This window comes from Felis catus, chromosome B3 (genome assembly GCF_018350175.1).
Source record: "Felis catus isolate Fca126 chromosome B3, F.catus_Fca126_mat1.0, whole genome shotgun sequence".
In the NCBI taxonomy this organism is placed as follows: domain Eukaryota; kingdom Metazoa; phylum Chordata; class Mammalia; order Carnivora; family Felidae; genus Felis; species Felis catus.
In genome coordinates, this window is record NC_058373.1 from 114999499 (window position 1) to 115021751 (window position 22253).

General features: G+C 49.6%; 2 protein-coding genes across 4 annotated transcripts in view; both read left to right on the top strand.

Annotated features, from left to right (window-relative positions):
* The window catches only part of SLC39A9 (solute carrier family 39 member 9), a 52096-nt gene extending 42698 nt beyond the window's left edge, over positions 1-9398 (top strand). The window contains exons 4-8 of one of the 3 annotated variants that reach the window (XR_002743168.2): positions 1452-1520; positions 2703-2788; positions 3277-3411; positions 5425-6364; positions 6622-9398. Coding sequence is in view for 1 of the 3 variants with exons in the window: in XM_003987775.6 (XP_003987824.1) it covers positions 1452-1520; positions 2703-2788; positions 3277-3411; positions 5425-5655 (521 nt within the window). In the remaining 2 variants the exon portion in view is untranslated. Of the gene's footprint in view, positions 1-1451; positions 1521-2702; positions 2789-3276; positions 3412-5424 lie in introns of all 3 variants that reach the window. The other 2 variants (XR_006599750.1, XM_003987775.6) reach the window with 2 other exon arrangements.
* Positions 9399-18282: 8884 nt separating this feature from the next.
* The window catches only part of PLEKHD1 (pleckstrin homology and coiled-coil domain containing D1), a 31151-nt gene continuing 27180 nt past the window's right edge, over positions 18283-22253 (top strand). Inside the window, exon 1 of the mRNA XM_003987777.5 lies at positions 18283-18766. Within this exon, the coding sequence (XP_003987826.1) occupies positions 18618-18766 (149 nt within the window). The 5' untranslated portion in view covers positions 18283-18617. The remainder of the gene's footprint in view (positions 18767-22253) is intronic.

A 22253-nucleotide genomic window follows, 5' to 3' on the forward strand; every position in this document is an offset into this window, starting at 1 on the left:
GGGGCGATACTGAAATATTTGTTGTCTCAGACCAACTGGGGCTTTAGCTTCCCTTCCTTGTAGTATTTTAATTAGAAGATAATTTTATTTTTAGTAAAAAGATAACATGTTACTTTACTTGTATGTGTTTTTTCCCACTGTAAACCATTCTTCCTATGTGCTGGGTTCCCCCAGAAGATTAAATCCCTTGGAATTTATTTGACCAGTGTCCATCTGTCATTTCATCTGGCATTTTGATGTCCTCATCTTTAACTTTACATTGTTTGGACATTATTGACTTGCTGGTATATTTCCTATTATAGCAGTAACATTCATACAGAGAAATGTTTTTCTCCCCTCTCTAATAAGGATTTGTTAAGCAGCTATTGGGTTTCCATTGCTGTGCGACATTCTGTAAGACATGTGAAAAGGGAATGGAGAGAAGTGGCAAATTCACTTCTGTGCAGTTTACAGTCAGTCTGGGGACATCAGACCTATCTGAGTGAAAACAGTTTTACGTATCTCAGGTGGTGATACAGAAGAAACTGAAGTAGTATGTGCACTTAGAGCTCTTGGTTTCTAGGCAAGGGGAGCCTTTTGAGCTGGAATTGATCTTTAATTCTTTCTTAAGGGAAGTAGTCCTAGAATTGACTTTGAACAATGGCTATGTTTTGGACTGAGGCGCTGAGAAGTTATGCACATGCCAAGAATTAAAGACAGAGATTTGAGGGAGAATGAGAATGTTTTGTTAGAAGGTGTTAAAGAAGCTGGTTTAACTGGACTGAGTAGTGAGAAATAAGATGACACCAGTTGATAAAGAGCTTAAGAACCTATGAATGGAGCAGTTTGGACTGAGTTTGATTAGCAGCAGATTCTTAGCTAGTTAACTGGCACGTCAGAAGGGTGGTGATTCAGAGATGAGCATTCCGCCAAGGATGTGTAAGATGAATCAGATGAGGGAGAAATGAGAGCTAGGGGAGACCAGCTGGGAGCCTGTTGCTAAGTCAGGTTCAAGTTGATGAAAGTTTAGGTTAGGATGATGGCGATTAAGAGGAGAAGGGCAAGCATGATAGACATTTTGGTCTTGGAATAAAGCTAAAGTTTCAGGAGGCCGGGGAGAGGGGCAGGTAGGCAGTGACAATTCAGTTGGTCTGGAGAGAAGTGAGGAGAGACCACAGAGCACTTTCCAGGGAGAGCCAGAGCGCTCAAGGGTGCAAGGCAGCTGAGGCAGTTGGGGCTTACGTATTGCCTGTTCAGGGAAGGCTGGGGCAGATGAAGGGTTCCCTCCTGCCCACTTCTCTCAGGACAGGAGAAACTTCTAAGTGTTTGAAGCCAGTCGTGAGGAAAGACAGTCAGGAGGAAAACAGACTCTACTTTCAGAGCTTTGAAAGAATTCTTCCACCTCCAGGACAGTGTTCTAACAGTTTCTGTTTCACGTTGCTTAATGACTGACTCGCTTATTTTTACTTCAGATCCAGAAACAGCAAGGCCCAGCAATTCCAAAATCACCACCACGCTGGGTCTGGTCGTCCATGCTGCAGGTAGGGCGGGACTGCAAAGAGAGCCCTTTCTCTTCTGGTGCACCATGGGGAGTTTAGTGTTTACATCCCAGGGACCACCCCCATGAAAGTTCTTGGGCTGGCCTTCAGGGAGAGGGTCTCGTGATGAAGTTCTCCAACCCAAGTATAAACCCTGGCGTACTCAGTGTCAGGGTTTTGCGAGCTAAGAATGGTTTTTATATTGTTTAATGGCTGAAAATATTTTGTGGCACCTGAAAATTACATGAAATTTAAAGTTTAGTGCCTGTAAATAGTCTTTTTGGGAACACAACCATGCCCACTTGTTTACATCTTACCTGTGGCTCTTCGCACAGTAATGGCAGAGTGCTGCAAGAGAGCAAATGGCTTGCAAAACCTGAAATATTTCCTCGTTGGCCCTTTAAGAAGAAAATTTGCTGACCTCTGCCCTAGAACCTCATCTGGAAAAGAGTTTTGACACTTTTACACTGAATAGCCCTGTTGCTCAGTGTATACCTAAAGTGCCAGTTGAGGCAGAGGTGGGCCGTGGAATGCAGAAGGCTCAGCATTGCTAATTGGGCATGCCTTAGAATGATCACCAAAGACCAGTCCCAGTAGTGGGATTCTGGGAAGGACAAAGGCATGTGAAATGTGGCATGCTATTACTTGGACCTTTCTAACAGAACATGCCTATCTGACAAAACTTTAGCCAGCCAGCCAGCCAGTGTTTACTTTTGACGTATAAATCATCTCTGTAAAGTTGTAGTGTTCTTATGTTGTGTTTTTTCATCTACAAGATGCAGAGTTGCTTTCTTTATAATCGTTGCTATTTCTGCTATTACAGTTTGATTAATCAGTGGATTATACCTTATAATACTTTATATAGACTTTATATACTTACATACTTTATATACTTTCTGGCATCATACTTTTCTAATAACGGCTGATACATTGAATATTTGGGGCCAGGTGCTAAGCAGCTTACAAATGTTATCTCATTTAACCCTCATGAAAACCCAAAGAACACATACTTCACTGAACCCATTTTAGAGATGAGAAGACTAAGGTTGAGAAAGGTTAAAGAACCTTCCCAGAATCAAATGCAGGTCTACCTGACTCTAAAACTCATAGAAGACTAGGACACTAGTATAGATGCTGTTGTTGTTGTATTTATAATGTTTTATGTTTCGTTTTTTCCAAATTTAGCCGACGGTGTTGCCTTAGGAGCGGCAGCCTCTACTTCCCAGACTAGCGTCCAATTGATTGTGTTTGTGGCAATAATGCTACATAAGGTAAGGGGAATCCTAGTGAAAGATTTGATATTGAATATATTCGCAATTAAAATTTCTCTTTGGTCATTAACATTTTCCTGGAATGGGGAAATATTTTTAGCTATTTTCATAATTGCCCTTCGTTTGAGACAGTTGACTAGATGGAAGGGATTTTTTTATGGTCCTATACACAAATTATTAAATTCCCTACAGATTTCTGTACCTTATAATAATTTTTGTTGGTAAATATTCTTGTTTTTTTATAATCTTTTCTTGACTATTTCTCTCTTCCTACTGTCTAAAACACACACACACACACACACACACACACACACACACACACGCATAGGATATTTTCTTAGCTTAGAACATTAGTTCCTAAAAGGCAGAGCTCAGTCTTGGTACCATGCCTCTTTTTTTCGGTGAGAATTCAGTCCAATGACATATACTTCATAATATAGAAGCAATCCATACTTTAAGAGTATTTAAGACTAATTTTTTTTTTCCAGGCACCAGCTGCTTTTGGGCTGGTTTCCTTCTTAATGCACGCTGGCCTAGAACGGAATCGAATCAGAAAACATTTACTGGTGTTTGCGCTTGCAGCACCAGTTATGGCCATGGTGACATACTTAGGACTAAGTAAGGTACGTCTTATTCGTTCCTAGTTTATCTAGACAAGTATCCAATTTTTTTGTGATCTACCGGAATCTATGGTCTTTTATGTTGAGTTTCTCAGTTAAGTTACTCTCTCAAACTAAAAATGAAATTGGGGCTCCTGGGTGGCTCAGTTGGTTAAGCATCCAACTTCGGCTCAGGTCACGATCTCACGGTTGGTGAGTTCAAGCCCCAGATCAGACTCCTCGCTAACCATGCAGAGCCTGCTTGGGATTCTCTCTCTCTCCCCCTCTCTCTGCCCCTCCCCTGCTCGCTCTCTGTCTCAAAAATAAAATGATAAAGAAAAATGAAATTATGAGTAAAAACCAGTACAAGGTAAACATCTCAATTCCAAGGCATTCCCTTCATAAAGTTACATCTTCCTGTTCATTTAATTTGAAAATGTCTTCCCCTTCAATTCCGAGAACATTTGCACATATACGTGATCTTTCAAATAACATAACTTAAGCCTAACCAGACCCACTAATTTTATTTGACAGATGTATAATAAGCCACGGTACATATTTAATGTTTAAGCAGGCACGTGAAGAGTGAGGGACAAGCGAATGGCAGCTTTGAGGAGAATAGGGGATGAGCAGAGATGTCTGTATTCTCATATCACCGCATACTAAATATCCAGTTCGTTATCATTGCGCTGAACATAACGTCAGACTTGAAGTAACGTGTCTGTCGCTTGTCAGTTCTGAGCCTGGGTATCCTTCCCCTGCTGTTCAAGTTCGACCTTTCCCTGTCTTCCAGTTCTGTCCACTGGGGCTGCGGGTCTCATTGACCTGTTGTATTTCAGTGTCAGCTGGCAGGTGACAGGAGGGAAATCTTAGCACCAGACCGACTTAGGGCCCGTTCGTGGAACTGCTTTCCCATACTCTCTCTGAAGGTCACTGATTCTTCTGAGTGTCACTCAGATCATAGCTGATACCGCAAAACTTATATTAAATTCTTTTTTAATGTTTATTTATTGTTGACGGAGAGAGAGCGAGAGCAGGAGTGGGGGAGGGGCAGACAGAGAGGGAGACACAGAATCCGAAGCAGGCTCCACAGCAGCTGTGGAGCTGTCGGCACAGAGCCTGACATGGGCTCGAACTCACCGACTGCAAGATCATGACCTGGGCCAAAGCTGGACGTTCAACTGACTGAGCCACCCAGGCACCCCCCCAACAAAACTATATTAAAAGGAACATATGAGAAACGAGGTGGTCAAAACATGGTTAAGTTCATGTTAATCAAGTTTGTTGATCTGGATTGCTAACAAATGAGGTGTCATAAAAACCCTCTCTGATCGTTTGAAGAGCCTTTTCTTCTTTCAGTCAGTATATAGTTCCTTTTAAGTATTACCCTGTATATCACTTCATTGATCATCGATCAAAGTCTTTAGAACTTTAGACAGAAAGGTGTAATTCTGGAGGCATGGGGTTACATGTTACATTATGGTGTGCTCCTTTCTTAAATTTTTAATTGTTGTAGTCCATGGGTCCACTTTTTTAATAGAAAAAGTTGAAATTAATTGTGTCAAGATTAGCTTATAAGATGTTTCTAGCCTCTGAGGGCAGGTGCTGGATGTTGATTACCACTGTATCTCAACAGCTGTCCTGGAGCCTGGTGTATAGGGGATGTTTGTTAACTATTAGTAGAATAAATGAGTGAATGTACGAAATTTAATATCTGCATTAATAATGCCGTTGATTCCATTGTAAGAATAATACGTGCCAGACCTGTTCATCCAGACTTGATGTTTGCTTGAAGAAGCAATTGTGTACAGTATCAATAGTCTTAAGCCCTTATTTGGAAGCTTCTCATCAATCACAAGATTGCTCTGATCTCAAGATGTCCCCAGTGTCCCATAGTGCACCAGTTGTGAATGCTGAGTGTTTTTTTAATTGGAACTTCTTCCTGACCCTGAATTTTAATTGTTCTTCTCCTTCTTCTCCTCTCTCTCTCTCTCTCTCTCTCTGTCTCTGTCTCTCTCTGTTTCTCTCAATTCACAGAGCAGTAAAGAAGCCCTTTCAGAGGTCAATGCCACTGGAGTGGCCATGCTTTTCTCTGCCGGGACATTTCTTTATGTTGCCACAGTACATGTCCTCCCAGAGGTGGGCGGAATGGGGCACAGTCACAAACCCGACCCCACTGGCGGGCGGGGCCTCAGCCGCCTGGAGGTGGCAGCCCTGGTTCTGGGTTGCCTCATCCCACTCATCCTGTCAGTAGGACACCAGCATTAAACGTCAGGTTCCAGCCTCAGTCCGTGGCTGCCCAGCATCCGGCGAGAACAGCCAGCGCGTGACAGCTGCTCACTTCCTCAGTGTCTTGTCTCACCTTGCCCATCTCCACCTGTGTTCCTAGAGTCCGGAGGGAGGTGAGATTAAAACCTGGAGTCATGGAAGGCTTTTAGACGAGAAACGACACACCGCGACTGGATGTGGACATTCCGTTGTGTTGTTTTTTAAAGGGCCCTTGGCGTTTTGAGTTTTGATGTTTCTCTTAACCCCTATTCTCAGGGAAGATGGAATTTCATTTTAAGGAAAAGTGGAGAACTTCATACTCACGATGAAATAGTAATTATGAAAGTACAGTGTTCTGTAATTAAGCTAAATCTCTATGTTAGTTTAGAGGCTCCGCCGCTTACTTTATCCATTGATCTTTAACATGGTTCTCACCGTGTAAGACTGGTGCTTTAGCATCTCTGCCACATGCCTTGATCAAGGTCATAATGTCCACTGTCTTAGATGCTAAAGAGAATTGTCATCTACCTGGGGCAAGAGTCAGGAAAATGACGGCAAGACACATTAAAAGCTGACTTCTTACTCGAGAGCTGTCCATTGAACAGGGGGTGTCTGGAGAGACTTAACACCTCCTTTCACATCTGCCTCTTTAAAGAGGGCCCGCCCTCCCATCAAATGGAGCCACAGAGATGGACTAGCATCGGAGGAGGTGACTAGTATTTCTTTTTAAGTTCTCTTTTGCAGCGTACCTGCCTACAATGCATTCATACAGAGGAGCCAAGTTCTGGTAGGTTCAGGCCTCCCCCCAGCTATTCCTTCAAGAGCAGTCAGATCCCAAAGTACCTTTTGAAATTGAGGGGTATTAATTTTAAGTGAACTTGGATAGTGACTGACATCTTTGTAGTAATCTTTTTAAAATTGAGATTACCAAAACCTATGTTGTCCCTTTTTTTTTTTCTTTTTAAGTATTTATCTTAGCAGACCGGCAGTCCCTCCGGCAGAATACTCGGTGTCCCGTGGGAAGTGCTAGGTCAGCGTCACATAAGCACCTGCAGCAATGAAGACGGTCACGATGTATCACAAGCGGGAAGTGTTTGCCTCTTGATTTAAAGCTTATTGAAATCATGTCTCTTGTCTCTTGTCTCTTCATCTTTTCCGTGCTTTCCTCCTGACTTTCCTCTCCAGCACCCCCTCCCTCTAATGTGCTGCTCACTGCTGACAGCGACGTTAGGATTTGTGTGAATTGAACTCTCATCAGGACAACCACTTCTTGACCGGTGATGATGAAGATGACAATTGTCTCTTTACTTTATTCCCTTCAATGAAGTCACTTTTGTGTCAAATGCAACTCTGCTAAGCCCTTAAAATGTCACTTTCTCATACGTGAGATGATGCAGTCACTAATATTCTGGTAATTTAACCAATTGAGATAGTAAAAGCGTTTAACAAACTAGGGTGATTTTTCCGTGTTTGCCAAAGTCCCTGTAAAACTTTGTGTTATCGACTCAGTGTATAATACTGTGTTATTAATTTATTTTGATTTTCTGTACCATTTCAAAAACACATTATAGAAAGAGGGAACCAAGACCGTTTTCTTCAGGGCAGTGGGTTTAGGAGTCCGTAAAATGTTTTATATGACGTATATGCCAGCATGCCTGTAATTTCTTTATTTCCGTCCTAGATTTGTCACTGGGTCAGCAGCTATGGAAATAGACCTCGAGAGCCCCCTGCTGGCTGTAGACCAAAGTAGCATAAATAGGAGGCGGTTTCGTATAGTGGCTGCAGCCATTGCATACGCACTTAAAACCAGCAGAAGGTACAGCGTGGAAAGTCTGAGTGACTTTTCCTGATAGCAGCTCTGACTTATGAAGAGTCTTGGGGCTTCAGGTGGTCCTTCAAGATGTCATGGTTGCCTTGATTCTCCCTGGACATTTACTTTGTTAAATAAATAGTACATTTTAGTGTCTGGCCTGGTTTGGATGGCAGCACTCTCTGCCATACTGTTGTGTGAGAAAAGATGAGAAATATGTTCTGCTGGCCAAAGCCTCTTGCAGCAGTGCCCTGCCGTCACTAAAAGTGTGGCTAGAATAGCTTGCTGGGTAGGTGGGGCCTTGAACTCTGGCAAGGATCGAACTGTCAGACTTCCAAATTTGCCTTCCCCTCTGGACCTCACATTAACAAGCAAACCTTTCAAGGCCTATCAGCTCTCAGAAGCTATGGGCCTCCCCAGATTTTAAAGCTGCTGCCTCGGGAACTACTCCTGTGTCTCCTGGTCAGCATGCAGAAATAGCCATACTAATCTTACAGGGCTCAAATGCATCTTCAGGTAGCAGGGGACCAAGCAGCATGGCAGAGGCCTTCTTCACCGGGGGAAGAACTTGCTCGTGGTGGGCAGTGTCCCAGAAGAGGCCACAGCAGTGGTCACTTACTGGCACATTTCAGTTCTGTTTTTCTCTTGTTTAAAACTGCCTCCCGCTTTAGATGTAGATGCCTTAACGCTCTCACACATTTGAAAACGTTGGCAATACTTAAGCTGCTGCCATGATTACAGATGGAATTATTGGCTACCAGAGAGATGCAGTTGATGAAAAGCATGGTCCTTCCTTCCTCATAACCAAAGCTAATCTTAATTGCAATTTGACTCCATTTCCTTGGTAGGGATCAATTTATTCAGATTCCAGATGCACTCTTAAATGGCAAATTAAATTGAAAAACACTACTGATCCATTCCCCTCACTTGTTTCCCAGTGAATTGCTATCAGTCCCCATTTCCCCGAAGCAGCGAAGTTCCAGGTCTGGTGGCTTTCCTGCACCAGAGTGTAGCGAGTTGGAAACGGTACCACCTGCAGAGGCTCTGTGTTCTCTCTTCCCCCCATTACCTTTTTATTTCCTTATTCAAAACAGCCGAGTCAGCCGTGTTCCTGTATAATGAATTATTAGAAAACGGAGAGAGGTGGTCATTTGGAGGGGGTCAGTTCTTTGTAAAGAGGAGACTATGTAAGTGTGTTTCTTACCAGCCTACTTCTAAGGGTCACTTCCTGGTGTTTCTCTTATTGGAGGATTAGAGCTAGGAGGACACCCCCTCATCGGAGTATATTATGCCCCTCAGACACATGGTAGCCAGGTACTAAACACGGGAGCTGTCTGCCAACAGCACAAGCCCCCAGAGAATGTTCTTGCCTACATGGCTCCTGGGCCCCTTGGGAGATTGAGAATAATGACCAGATTCTTCTAAAACCACTGCAGTGCAAGGTGATCTACAGGGGAACCGTCGAAGATTTCTGGTCAAAACAGAATGATCCCAAGAGCACTGTTGGGAGATGCCATGAACTTAAAGCCAACGATGTAGCCCCCTTTGTAGCTGAGACATCTAGATCAATCGCCTCAGGAGACTTGAGGGAAATTTGTGACTTGTAGGAAAGGAGACAACCATTGGGAATTCTCTAGATATGCTCAGCCTAAACACAAGGAACTTGGCTTTGGTCTTTTTTCTGATAGCATCTTCTAGCAAGTTGGAAGTCTCATGGGATAAAACTGCATTTCCCCTGGTTCAGTAGCCTGAAGAGTGATTTTAAATGTCCCCTTTTCTGGATCCTTTGTAAACATGAAATCATTCCATGGATGGCTGCCTTATAATTTTGTCTCTTTCCACGTTAATTGTGAATGGTTAAAAAAAAAAAAAATTTTTTTGTTTTGCTGTTTTCTGATTTGTTTTATGATAATTAAATTTTTATTAGTGCATACCTTATGTGAGTGGCTCATTACTTCCTCTCTTGGCAGTTTGCTTCTCTGTTTGATGGCTAGACTTGACCCACATCTGAACATCAGAAAAGGTAATGAAAATCTTTGAAGGCCAGAGAAAGATGTGCCCACTATATGATATCCTTAAGGAAAGGGGGAGGGGAGATGAAGGACTCAATACACCAGGTGCCCCCAGACATACTAATTCATTGACTTTTATTTTTGCTTTGCCGTGGTTGTTAGTAAATATTACTTAGGAAGGTAGCTGCCTGCTCCCAGAAAAGAGAAGCAGGCAACAGATCTCAATCGCAGTGGGTTCATTTCAAAGGGCAGAGCTGCTCTATGAGAATACAGAGGCTGAGACCAACTGGCCCTGGAAATAGAGATTTTAATGGAAGTGCAATTTGTAAATTCGTTTCTAGTTCTTCACAAGCTAGGGCAGCATCCTACAGTGTAGTTTTTATAACGTCAGAAATAAGCAACCTTGCGTCCAGTCCCTATGTCTAAAATGCCCTTTCCCCTAGCTCCCTCGCGTCCTTCCAGTCTGGGTCTAAAGCCTCCTTCAGTTAGGCCTCTTGTGACCACCCACCCTGCTTAAAACTAATCTGCCCACCGTGTCCCAGTACTTTTTACCCTATTCTATTATTTCCTTTCCTGTAGCACTGGTCATCTTTTAATCTACTTTATAATATATATCCTTACTGTGTCCTTCCCTGCCAAAATACAAGCTCCAGGAAGCTAGGTTCTCAATAGATACGTGTTGTTAAACGAATCGGTGTGCCAAGGAGGCACTTTCTTTCTAATCTGTGGTCCCCCTGCCCCCCCACTTCCCTGGCACCAGCTGCCTCCCTAATCGGTGGCAGGACCAGCTGCTGGCCTTACTTGCAGCTCTGCCCTTGCTCACACCGAGGTGAGGGTTTGGGAGTCAGCAAAGAGGTGAGGAGTCAGTGCATGGGGCTGAGTGTACAGGTGGGAAGTTAACTGGGTTTGGGTTCCTAATCCACGACCAGCTAATGTTAGTAAGGTACTGTGTGACGGATGGGGGACCGGAACACCTGGATCCCACTTCTGGCTCAGCTACTGATTTCTGTTGCGATGTTAGCCATTGCTTCCCCAGTTTGTAAATTTGGGTCAGAACATGAGGGACAACGTGTGTCCCATTCTGACTGCCTTATTTATAGAGGGATCCTGACAAATACAAGAGCCACGAGAGGAGGGAGCCCGGTGGAGACAGGATGGAAAGCCAGGGCATGTGAGGAGGTGTCGAAGGTACTGGATGTTTGCCTTCATCTGGAACGTTCTCGGGGGCAGAACTTGATAGCCACCGTCAGACTTCAAGGGCTGTCATGTGTAGGAGGGCATAGATCCTATATTCTCCAGAAGGTGGAACGGGATGTAAGCTGAGCCTTACCTCTTCATTCAGCAGCATCAAGTGAACCCTTCCTACAGACGGGGCCCTCATGAGTGCCGAGTGTTCAAAAGGGAGGAGGGGTGGCTCCCGGTCCTTAAAGAGCGTGTGATTCAGAGGGATTCAGAAAAGGAAACACGGTTGCCAAGATGAGGTGGGTACTGGGAGGCTGAGAGAACGGGGGGCGAGGAACCCAGAGCGAGGCTTTGGGACAACAGCCAGGGGGAGACGAGGCCTGCGCTGAACTCACAGGTGGAGCAGAATGAGCCGTGAAGCGTTGGGAACGGTTCTCGGGGCAGGAGGACCTTCGTGGCAAAGGCCTGGTGGCACACGACAGAGAACGTGGACTCTTCACAGACGGTGCCGCTGGCTGACAAACGGGAGGCAGCTGCAGGTGGTGCGCGGGACCTGTCGGTCCCCTAGTTGACATCTGTGCTTCCAGATTTAAAATCCCACAGATAACGGGGCCCAGCTGGGGTCTTTGTGATTGCAGCCTCCCCTCCAGCCTTCCCAGGTGCAGTCCCGGCTGGCCTCTGACTTCCTATCACCAGGCGGAGGGTTCACGGGCGCGGTGGTCCAGAGGTTCCTCCGGCACCTCAAGGTGGGGCTTGGCGACTTTTCCTCCCTCATCCCTGCTTGTCTCCCCCACTTCCTGGCTGGGGCTCAAAGATCCCCCCCCCCATTTCCACACATCTGTGTTAGTTACAGTTACATACAGAGGGCCAGGTGAGTGCTCAGTCTTCCTTCTACCCTGTGGTTCTCCCTCCCCCAGAGCCCTGTCCCCTCTGCTCCCCGGTTGACTCAAGGGGACATATCACGGAACCTCTGTCGTCACCCTCCACCTCTTCCAGCCCTCCAGCCCCTGGGTGAATCAGGTGTTCCCCTGTCCTGAGGGGGTAGGTAGGAGCAGGAGGGGCAGGCATGTGAGTAGTCCCTACCTTCTGTTCTCTCGCTTGGTATTTGGAGAAACCAGAAAAGAACATAAGCACGATGTAGCACGAGTAGCACGATGCTGAGAGTTGGCAGGGCCCCTTTTTGATATACGAAGCCTCAGGGGTTTCTCAGCCACTTGCCCAAGGGCTTTCATCAAGTAAAATGGAGCTAATGCTGGGGCCCAAGCCTCTGACCCAATGAACTGCTAATTCTCTTCCAGATGAAAAGCCGGCACCCTGGCTCTTGCTCACACGTTCTGGGAGAGTGTGTGAGATTCTAACAATAAATGGCCTTAGGCCTATTGGCCAGACTGAACACATCCCCTCTCCCCCAATGAAATGAACTTCCTCTTGGAAGCCAACTTAATGTATACATTTTAATCCACACAGCACCCACGAGGGGGAGCACTGAATACCTTCAATGTTCCTGAGCAGCGTGCGATGCCTTTGGATGCCAGGGGACCTTGTTAGTGCTGTGAAGCAGCTGGCAGGCTGGCAGGGCAGCAAGGCCGTTGGGCCACCCCCAGAAACACTTCTACGTTGGCAACCCTGGGTGTGAGCAGTTGTTAGGCAGAGAGAGGGCCAAAGCCTAACAACCGCTGATGAGAACAGAACTATCTGGTCAATGTAAGAAACTCCCAGCTCAGGCATCTCAAGTGCGGGGTGCCTGGACACAGGGCGGTTGGTCTGCGCCCGCACAGACTCTCCTTTGTCTCCCCACCCCCTTAGACCTTTGGCCTACTGGCTTCAAACATGCGTGTGGTGCCCTGTACCCCACCTCCCCCTTCCTGGGTTCCCCTGGGGGCAGGGGGAGGGGTAGCCAAGCCCCAGGCAGGTAAAGGAGCCTAGGACCCATGCCTGGCCTTAGAAAATGCAGTCCAAGTGGAACACGATTCATGCGGCATCCCTAAAGATGAGTCATCTGAGCTGAATCTTAAAGCAGGAGTCGGGGGAAGAGGAGAAGAAAAGCATTCTGGACTGAGGGAACGGCAAGTGAAAAGGAGCTGTGAAAATTTGGTGGCTTCTCAGAATATCAGAATGGGCGTGAGGGCACCGGGGCCGAGTGTGGGGGGAAGAGAAGCGGGAGCCCGGACAGCAGGTTGGGATGAAGGGATAGACATCCAGTGGGGCTGAGAGAACACCGAGGCCCAGAGCTGCCCCGTGATTGCCCTCAGTTCACACAACGGGTGGCAGGGCCTGGATTTAAACCCGTCTTCACACTAAAAGCAGGCCTGCCATCTAAAGATTGCTTTCTCGGACGTTGTCAACCACACCACAGATTCTGTTTTGTTCTCACGAGGGAAAACTGAGGCCCTGAGGGGTTGGGGCTCCATTTGGTTTGCAAACAAACAAGAAATCACGGCACCTGAATGGGGCCGAGGGAAGACAAATCGGTTCAGTAAGCATTTGTTGAGCACCTTCTACAAGCCCTGGACTCTGTCCTCCAGGAGCTCACAGTCCGGAAGGGACACACACACACACACACACACACACACACACAGAGGACAACTCCAAACAAGGCAGGCAGACAGCGCTAGAACGGGAAGAGGGGCAAAGGTCCACAGGAGTCAGACCAAGATGACCCGAGGGATGGTGGTGTCATTTAGGCTGAATTAGTGCCATAACCTGTGGAATCCAGGACAGGAGCCCGAGGGATGGAATTAGGGTTGGAGGAGGGAAAGAGATTCCGTGAGAGAGACTTGATGCTACAGCAGGGCCTGGCCTGGAGCCCAGATCTTTCTGCCTCTTCTGCCTCTTGGCCCCTTAGGGATACTTGTGCTGGGTCCAGCCATCAGGCTGACACCGGTGTCAGGGCAGCTCAGGGAACCTAAAATAGGAGCATTCCTGGGTCCTTCCCCTGGCATCTGCCTGGCCTGCCTGCCTGAGAGTGGGGTCGGGGACAAAGAGGGCTGGGAACTGAGGGGGTGGCGCCATGGGAAGATTCGCTCTTGTCCGGGTTGTTGGGAGCTTTGGGGGCCCAATCAGGATGTGATTCCAGGGAGGACCCTGTCGCCGTTTCCCATGTGAGAATGCCTGCCCATTCCTGACTAGAGTGGGTTAAGGAAGACTGTGTCTGGCTCGCTCTGGCTGAAGTGTAAGATCAGAGAGTTGGGTCCCAGTCAATATTCACACATTTCCTTACCATGGGCTAGCCATGTGTGATGGGTACACCTGTCTCGTGGAACAATGGTGTCTATCCTATGAGCCTGCAGACTCTGGATAAAAGCAACGCATTATGATAATGTATGTTCTTTCATACAGCAAAGGAAATAGGGGCGCCTGGGTGGCGCAGTCGGTTAAGCGTCCGACTTCAGCCAGGTCACGATCTCGAGGTCCATGAGTTCGAGCCCCGCGTCAGGCTCTGGGCTGATGGCTCAGAGCCTGGAGCCTGTTTCCGATTCTGTGTCTCCCTCTCTCTCTGCCCCTCCCCCGTTCATGCTCTGTCTCTGTCCCAAAAATAAATAAACGTTGAAAAAATAAATTTTTTTTAATTAAAAAAAAAGGAAATAAAATGAAAAGGCAACCTAAGGAAAGGGGGAAAATGTTTGCAAACCATATATCTGGTAAGTTAATATCCAAAATATATAAGGAACTCACATAACTCAATATAACCTGATCAGAAAATGGGCAAGGGACTGAAATAGACATAACGGTACTGAGGTAGGGCTGTTAGTCCAGGTGCCAGCTGAGGTGCTTACATACAATATAAACACACCCTCTGGTGATTTTGAAGGGGCAAAATATATGGTATCATCCCTCAGGGAAGATACCTAAGCCAGGAGTGGTATTGTCTCGCGAGGACCAAACCACCACTGTGTCGTTACGAAATGAAGATTCACCGAAAGACACCAAAACCAAAGGCGACGAAAGCAAAAATAAACACGTGGGACTACCTCGAACCAAAACCCTGGCAAGCGAACCATCAACAAAACGAAAAGGCAGCGTGTGGAATGGGAAAGGACTATCTGTAAATCGTTGGTCTGATGAGGGATTAAAATCCAAAGAACACATGAAACTTGATAGCAAAAAAGCATAATCCCATCCGCACTTCTGGATATACATCCAAAGGAAATAAGTATCTTGAAGACATGGCATTATTCACAACAGCCAAGATACGGAAACAACACAAGTGACCGTGGAAGGAGGATGAATGGATGAAGACAATGCAGTGCATGTAGACACAAGATTATTCAACCGTAAAAAGAAGGAAATCCTGCCATTTGCAACAACATGGGTGAACTTGGAGGACCCTATGATAAGTGAAATAAACCAGACACAGGAAGACAAATACTCTACCATCTCACTTATGTGTAGAGTCTTAAAAAGTCAAATTCATAGGGTGGCTCAGTCGGTTGGGTGTCCGACTCTTGGTTTCAGCTCAGGTCACGATCTCGCAGTTTTGTGGGTTCAAGCCCTGCATCGGGCTCTACGCTGACAGTGCAGACCTGCTTGTGATTCTCCCTCTCTCTCTGCCCCTCCCCCACTCTCCCTCTCTCAAAATAAATAAACTTAAAAAAAAAAAAGTCAAATTCATAGAACCAAAGAGTAGAATGATGATTATCAGGGACTGGGGGTGGGGGAAATGGGGAGGTAGTAGTCAAATGGTACAAACTTTAACTTATAAAATTAGTAAGTTCTGGAGATCTGACGTACAGCATAATGACTATAGTTAATAACACTGCATGGGGAACATAATCTCACAGCCACAGCTGATACCCCCCCAAATGGTAAGCATTTTCCAATATATACATGTATTAAATCATGTTGTACTCCTTAAAAAAACATGTTGGGGCGCCTGGGTGGCTCAGTTGTTTAAGCGTCCGACTTCGGCTCAGGTCATGATCTCACGGTTCGTGAGTTCGAGCCCTGCGTCAGCTGGGCTCTGTGCTGACAGCTCGGAGTCTGGATCCTGCTTTGGATTCTGTGTGTGTGTGTGTGTGTGTCTCTCAAAAATAAATATACATTAAAAATAATAATAAAAATCATTTTGGGGTGCCTGGGTGGCTCAGTGAGTTAAGCGTCCAATTTCAGCTCAGGTCATGATATCATGGTTCACGAGTTCAAGCCCTCGCCTCAACCACCATTAGCTAAGGTCTGTTCAGGTGTCCTGTGTGTAGAGGGCATGGGCAAAGACTGCCTTCTCTTCACCACTGAAAACACTTGTGCTCTCTTTCTTCCAGTAAAAACACCAAATCTTTCCTGGACACCATCTGGGCTCACGCTGCCCTTCTCCTGGGGAAGGGTTTCCTTTAAGGATGATTCCAGGTACCCTGCCTTTCTCCCTCCTATGGCTCATGAGCTCATCACTGGTCCTTTATGAGCAGCCAAAGCTGGTCCTGACCTGATTAAGCAGAAAAGGAATTAATATATTAAAAGGATATTGGCAGGGCTAGAGAACTAGGCCTGTCCGGAGGTAAAGCCACCAGGAATGCCGCCCAAAACCATGCTGAGGAAGCACGCTGATGAGAGAGCTAGCTGGGGCCGCAGAGCCCTTGCCGCTGCTGTCTGTGTGCCCCCTTCCCGCCACGGCCACTGCAGCCAGTGTGGATACTGCTAGCTGCACGGCAAACGCAGTCTCCCAGCCGCAGCTCGCCCCCAAAGTCACATGACCTTGGTACCACCTTCCCTTGAGAAACCGATGCCTACGCAAGCTTTTTTCTTCCTGCTTGTCACCTGCATTCTCGAAGTCCTGTCCTAGTACCCCTGACCCATGAATTCCACCCACGGGCTCCTAACACAAGTTTTCTTGATTCCATCTGGGAAAAAGCAGGATTCCCAAAGTCAGAAATTTTTCGTGCAATAGCACAAGTGTCCCAAAGAGCCCCAAAGCGTGCGAGATATCCACTCTGCACTCTCCACGGGCTCCCGTCATCTGCTTGGTCCTGTCCCACCCCACCTGGTGGACCCAGGCCCTGAGCCCTGTATTAAGGCTGGACCTGAGATGTTCTGCAGGGGCATGTGAGCCATGAGGGGCCCAAGGGAATCCGGATGGGCCCCTTCCGACAGCCAGCACCAGGGGGTGCTGCCTTGGCTTGGGAACTCCAGAGTTCATTAGGGGGAGGGTGTGGGTGCTCTTTGCGAGGCCCCTTCTTAAGTGGACTCATGGACTGCTAGACCTGGGAAGGCCTTGGGGAGCATCTACTGAGGATCACAAAGTCAAATGGCTACAGGGAGGAGCCAGGCAGGTAATGAATGAGCACAGCGAGCTGAGCAAAGGAAAATAGGGAGCGGTGTGTCTGTGGAGAAAAGCATTTTAGGCGGTAAAATTAAAAAAAAAATTTTTTTTTAAGGTGTAGAAATGTTGGCAAGAGAAAGTAGTTGCCTGGGAGGGGGCAAGAGATGGCAGTTGCCTGGGCAAGGTGCAGGAGGGATCCTTCTGGAGTGAGGAAAATGTTCTGCATCTTACTTTGGGCGCTGGTTACTCTGCGTACACAGTTAACAAGGAAACTTCCTCAGATAAAGACGAAAGATAATTTTTTACTTGGGCAAATTAATAAAGTATATCCATAAACCAGCGTGGCTCTGAGGCCACCCATTCGCAAACTTCCGTTCCAAACCGACTTCTTTCTCTAACAAAGGAGGAATCAGAGCCCCCTGAGGGGGGAGAGCGGTCTTCTCCAGGGCGCGGAGGTGGCTCGTCGGCCTTGGGGAAGGGTGACCGCAGGGCTGTCCAGTGGGCCGACTGCGCAAACTCACTCCCCCCGCCTTCCGAGCGCTGCCTTTCCGCCCGCGGTCCCCAGGGGCTGGGCAGCCGTCTGCCTCTGCGTGAAGGCGAGCCAGTGGCCCAGAGCGGAGACAGAGAGGAGCGGATGTGATTGGAGCGCCCGCGCCCGGGAACACCCGCCCGGCGCGCAGATTAATCACGGACACAAACTGCACTGACGCTCGGGACTGGCACTGAATTCCAAAAGCCGACGCAGACGACCAAGTTCTGGGAAAAGGAATCTGATCCCGGCAAGGCGGCGGCGGCGGTGCCGAGCGGAACCCACCTGATGGGGCGGGGAAGGCAGGGAGCCTGCTCTCCGGGCGGGCGCTTCGGGCCACTTACTGAAGTCTTTCCTGGCCAGCGCCCTGCCCGAGGAGGCACTGGCATCCCTGCTTCACAGGTGCAGGAAGCAAGGCTCTCCGCAGCTTCTCGGGGCCGCAGGACTGAGTTGGGATTCGGAGCCCGCTTGTCTGACACCAAACCCTTGCTCTTTGCTCTCCTCTACCCAGACACCGAGTAGGTGTCTCCAGGAGAGACTCCAAGCCCATCACAAAGCACACGAGTTCCCAGTTTCTGTGTAGGCCCTGTCTGCACGCCAGCGACAACGGGGGTGGAGATGGGGGGTGGGGGTGGAAAGCCGGGCGCGAGGGGTGGGGGTGGGGAAAGGCTGCGGCCGCATCCCGGGCCGAACGACCCGCCGGGACCTTCCGGACGCGCGGAGCCCGGCCCTCCAGCCGGCGCCCGCCCTGATTGGCGCTCGCGGCCGGCCTCCAGCTAGCTCACCTGCCCCTCCCAGCCAATCGGGGCCACCAGAATTGGGGCTGTCGCGGGGAGCCGGGGGAGATGCTGCCTGCTGGAGGCTGAGCGGCCCTCCCCGCCGGGTTCCCGCCGGGCCCGCCCCAATCTCGAGGCCGAGCGGCAGGCTGCGCTCCCCGCGCCCCCTCCGCGCCGCGCTCCGCACCCCGCGCGCTTTCCGGCGGCGGGTCCCGGCCCCCGCAGCTCCGCGTCTCCGCCGGCCGGGACGCGCCCCGACGGCGCCCGGAGCCCGGAGCTACCCGCCGACGCCGCCTCCCCGCAGCCTTCTGCCGCGCGCCCGCCCTCGCCCGGAGCCCCAGCGTCTAGCCGGCCCGGGGGAGAGGGTGGGCCGGGCCCGGGGCAGTCCTGCCGAGGCAGGATGTTCACGTCCAAGTCCAACTCGGTGTCGCCCTCGCCGTCTCTGGAGCAGACTGACTCGGACGCGCTGGACATCAGCACCAAAGTGCAGCTCTACGGAGTGCTGTGGAAGCGGCCCTTCGGGAGGCCGTCGGCCAAGTGGTCCCGGCGGTGAGTGCGCCTTCCGAGCCCGGTGAGGACCGCCTGGGGAGGGGAGCCCAGGGCCTACGGACCCCGTACCGGCCTCTATATTACCATCCCGCTTCTGACTTCCTTTGTGACCTTGGCCTCGCCCTATTTCACTCAATCCTGTCTCTCCCTGGAAGATACTGATCTCGGTCGGGGCTGGGGTCATTCTGTCGGTTACTGGTCGAGCTGGCCTGGGGGCGGTGGGGAATTCTCCGTGGAATGGATATAAGCCCCAGTGGGGACGTAGGGTGTGGGCGGAAGAGATCATGGCCATGGTAGGAGACCATCTGTGTCAAGGTGGGCTAGATTCTCCTGGGGAGGGAGAAGCCCTATCTCCAGCCAAAGATATCCTCTTGGGATCCCCACTGACAATTCCATCATCTCCAAACCTCCCCACCCCCCCTCCAGGCATCTAGCATCGTGCTTAGAGGTGGGGTTCCTGTGTCCTACCCCTCTCCCCTACTTCACCTGTGCACACTGCTAGCTCCACCTATGGCCCTGCGGAAAGGCTCAGGCCAGGGGAGAGAGGAAGGGCCAGGAAGGGTCTGTACGCACTGGTGGTGGCATAATTTTGGCAACCCCTCCGACTGTCCCTTGAGCTAATTTTTAAAAATCTGGGCCCAGGAAAAAGAGTGCCCAGTGCTTCAGACACAGGGGCCTGAAAGGAGGGACTGAGCTGGGGTAGAGAGGCACAGAGACTGAGGGGGGGGGAGGGGAGGGGATTGATCTGTTGGAAGGGGTGGTGGAGAGGGTCAGAGCAGCCCCAGCCCTGTCTTTCAGACCAGCTTCCCAGTCCCCAACTCAGAGGGGACTCACCAGATGTCAGTCAGTAGCCACTTTCCACTTATAAATGGGCCTAGAAGGTACTGGAGGAAGGGGCTCCTTATTGGAGGAAGGTACTGAGGGAATGGCTCACAGCCCTAAACTTGCAGGAGGCTCCCAATGCTGGTTGCAGGAGCAATGGGCTACCTTCTGGACTGTCTCCACCCTCAAGCCAATCAGTCTGAGTTCTGAGACTTGCTATTAGAATGGTTTGTAGAGGGGCGCCTGGGTGGCGCAGTCGGTTAAGCGTCCGACTTCAGCCAGGTCACGATCTCACGGTCCGTGAGTTCGAGCCCCACGTCAGGCTCTGGGCTGATGGCTCAGAGCCTGGAGCCTGTTTCCTATTCTGTGTCTCCCTCTCTCTCTGCCCCTTGCCCATTCATGCTCTGTCTCTCTCTGTCCCAAAAATAAATAAACGTTGAAAAAAATTAAAAAAAAAAAAAAAAAGAATGGTTTGTAGAACTCCAATCCTGATCCAGCCTCTCCCTGAAGGCATGACCCCTCCAGGAAACTAGGAATGTGTCTAGATTCTCTTTCCCATCCCACTACGAGTCTGTCCTGAAGCAGAGCCTTAGATGTTTCCAGAACTACAGATCACAGATCACAGAGATGTGGTTGGTTCTGATGTTCTATTTGGATTAATAATTTAATATTTCTACAAGACCATACATAGAACGAAAGGAGGTGTGTGTGTGTGGGGGGGGGTTCCACGTTTTCCATAGCTAGTTTCACATACCTTTGTTGGTTCTGCCAGGTTTCTTTCTGGGATTTAATGGGATATAGGTTACTTGCATTCCTCCCAAGTTAAACTTATGTCTCCTCCCCTAAAAGGAGGCCTGGGGGAGCTCGGAGGGCATCTTATGAGGGGCTTCCAGGGCTGTGCTGTCTAAGACGCACTTCCTGAGTGCCAGGAGCAGCCTTGTCTCTACCCGCACAGCCTAGTAGGGTGGGTGGGGTGGGAAGGCTGCTTGTAAATTCAAGTACCATTAGCACGAAGCTCCCCTCTCCAGCCTCCAGGCAGCCACTGCTCCTTCTCCATTGGGTCTGGTGGCTACATTGAGTCTGGGTCTTGTCCTCCAGGATTCTTCTTGCCAGCCAATTGCACCCGATCGCATCCCTAGTACATGCTGGGGGCCTGTGAACTCCAGGATATGTCTCCTTGCCCTCCTCACCCACAGTGGTGGGGACCTAGGCCCTGTACCCACAGTTGATTCCAGGGCTGGGAGGAGTCAGGGGCAATGGCTCCCAGCTCAAAGCAGGGTAGTGGAGCCAAAGGAGGCTTGGGAGGTTTTAGCCCCCCGCCCCCCACCTCCACTCCATACTCTCCAACAGCAGCCCCCAAAGCCACTCAAAAACCATCCAGTCTAAGTCAGAACAGTGCACATGCTCTGCAAAGCCAGCTTCAGGTCAAGTCCTCCAGCCCCCTTCTGTGGAGACTGTCACCTTTCCCCCTTCTGGAATTCTGGAGCTGCCACTGGACAGGCTCCCCCTCCCCTGGGGCTCAGGAAAAAACTAACAGTCATTTGGGGTGGGGGAGGCATGATGCTAAGCTTAGTCCCCTCCCGCTTTCCAGCAGGGCCCCCTGGGCCCTGCTTCCCCATTTGTGAAATGGAGTCTCTGGACTTCAGCTAATTAGCGGCCACAGGAAGGCTTGGGGAGGGGGCAGCCCAGCCCTGCCACTGCAGAGCCTTGCCATTAGGGCGATCGATGCCCTAGCTGGGCAGCTAAGGGGAGGGGGCCTGGAAAGTCTCCCGAGCCGCATAAATAACGGATGGGCAAGACGGAACCGGCTGTGGCCAGCTGGGTTCTGTAAAACCTCTTCCGCTCAGGCTCAGGGCCCATCTCGGGACCTGTGCCTCCAAACCCTACTGCCTGAGCAGCCTTGCCCTTCCTGGGATGGGAAGATGCCCTTGAGCTAAAGGATCAGTTTTCCCCCTCCCTCCCCCCCCCCCAACACACCGTGGGGAACAAAAGGGGAAAGGAATCAAAATGTTAGTTAGAAGAGATAAGAAGCCGAGATAAGAAGCCGGGAGAGGTGTCTAGAGGGTAAGATTGATTGATGACTCTGTCCTCCCTAGTTTGTGAGCAGGGTTGATGCAGAGGCCTGGCCGCTCAGAGACAAGGAGGAAAGGTGAGGAGGGCATCTCAGCCTCAGCCAGCATCAGCTTGCAGTGGGGCCGGTCCCTCAGGCAGGCCAACCTTCCCAGGGTGCAATCTCTCCCTGGCCTCTGTCCCTCCCCCCAGTGCCCCCTGAACAAATGCCAGGGCCAGAGACCCTGATGAGGAAGGCCCAGCCAATTCCTGCAGCTTCTGCGCTCCTCCCTGTTCCTGCTTCCCCCCCATGTAAGGTGGCCAGCGGGCCCCGAACCTGGCCCAGCAGCAGCTCACATGCACGCTGTCCTACCAGACCAAATGCTCACGCTCCTGGAACATTGGTGGGTCTGCGTCTCAGGGAGCTAAGACTCACTCAGTGTCCACTAAGTGCTACATTTCCCACATCTCAGGTTATAACCAGCCCGGGTGTAGAAAGATCATCTGTGCAGATGGTGGTCATCATGCCAAAACGATCCAGGGAGACTTTCTTCCCACCGGGAATTGGGATCTGGGAGTTTCATCTGTGGTTCCGAGATACCGTTTCGTAGAGGTG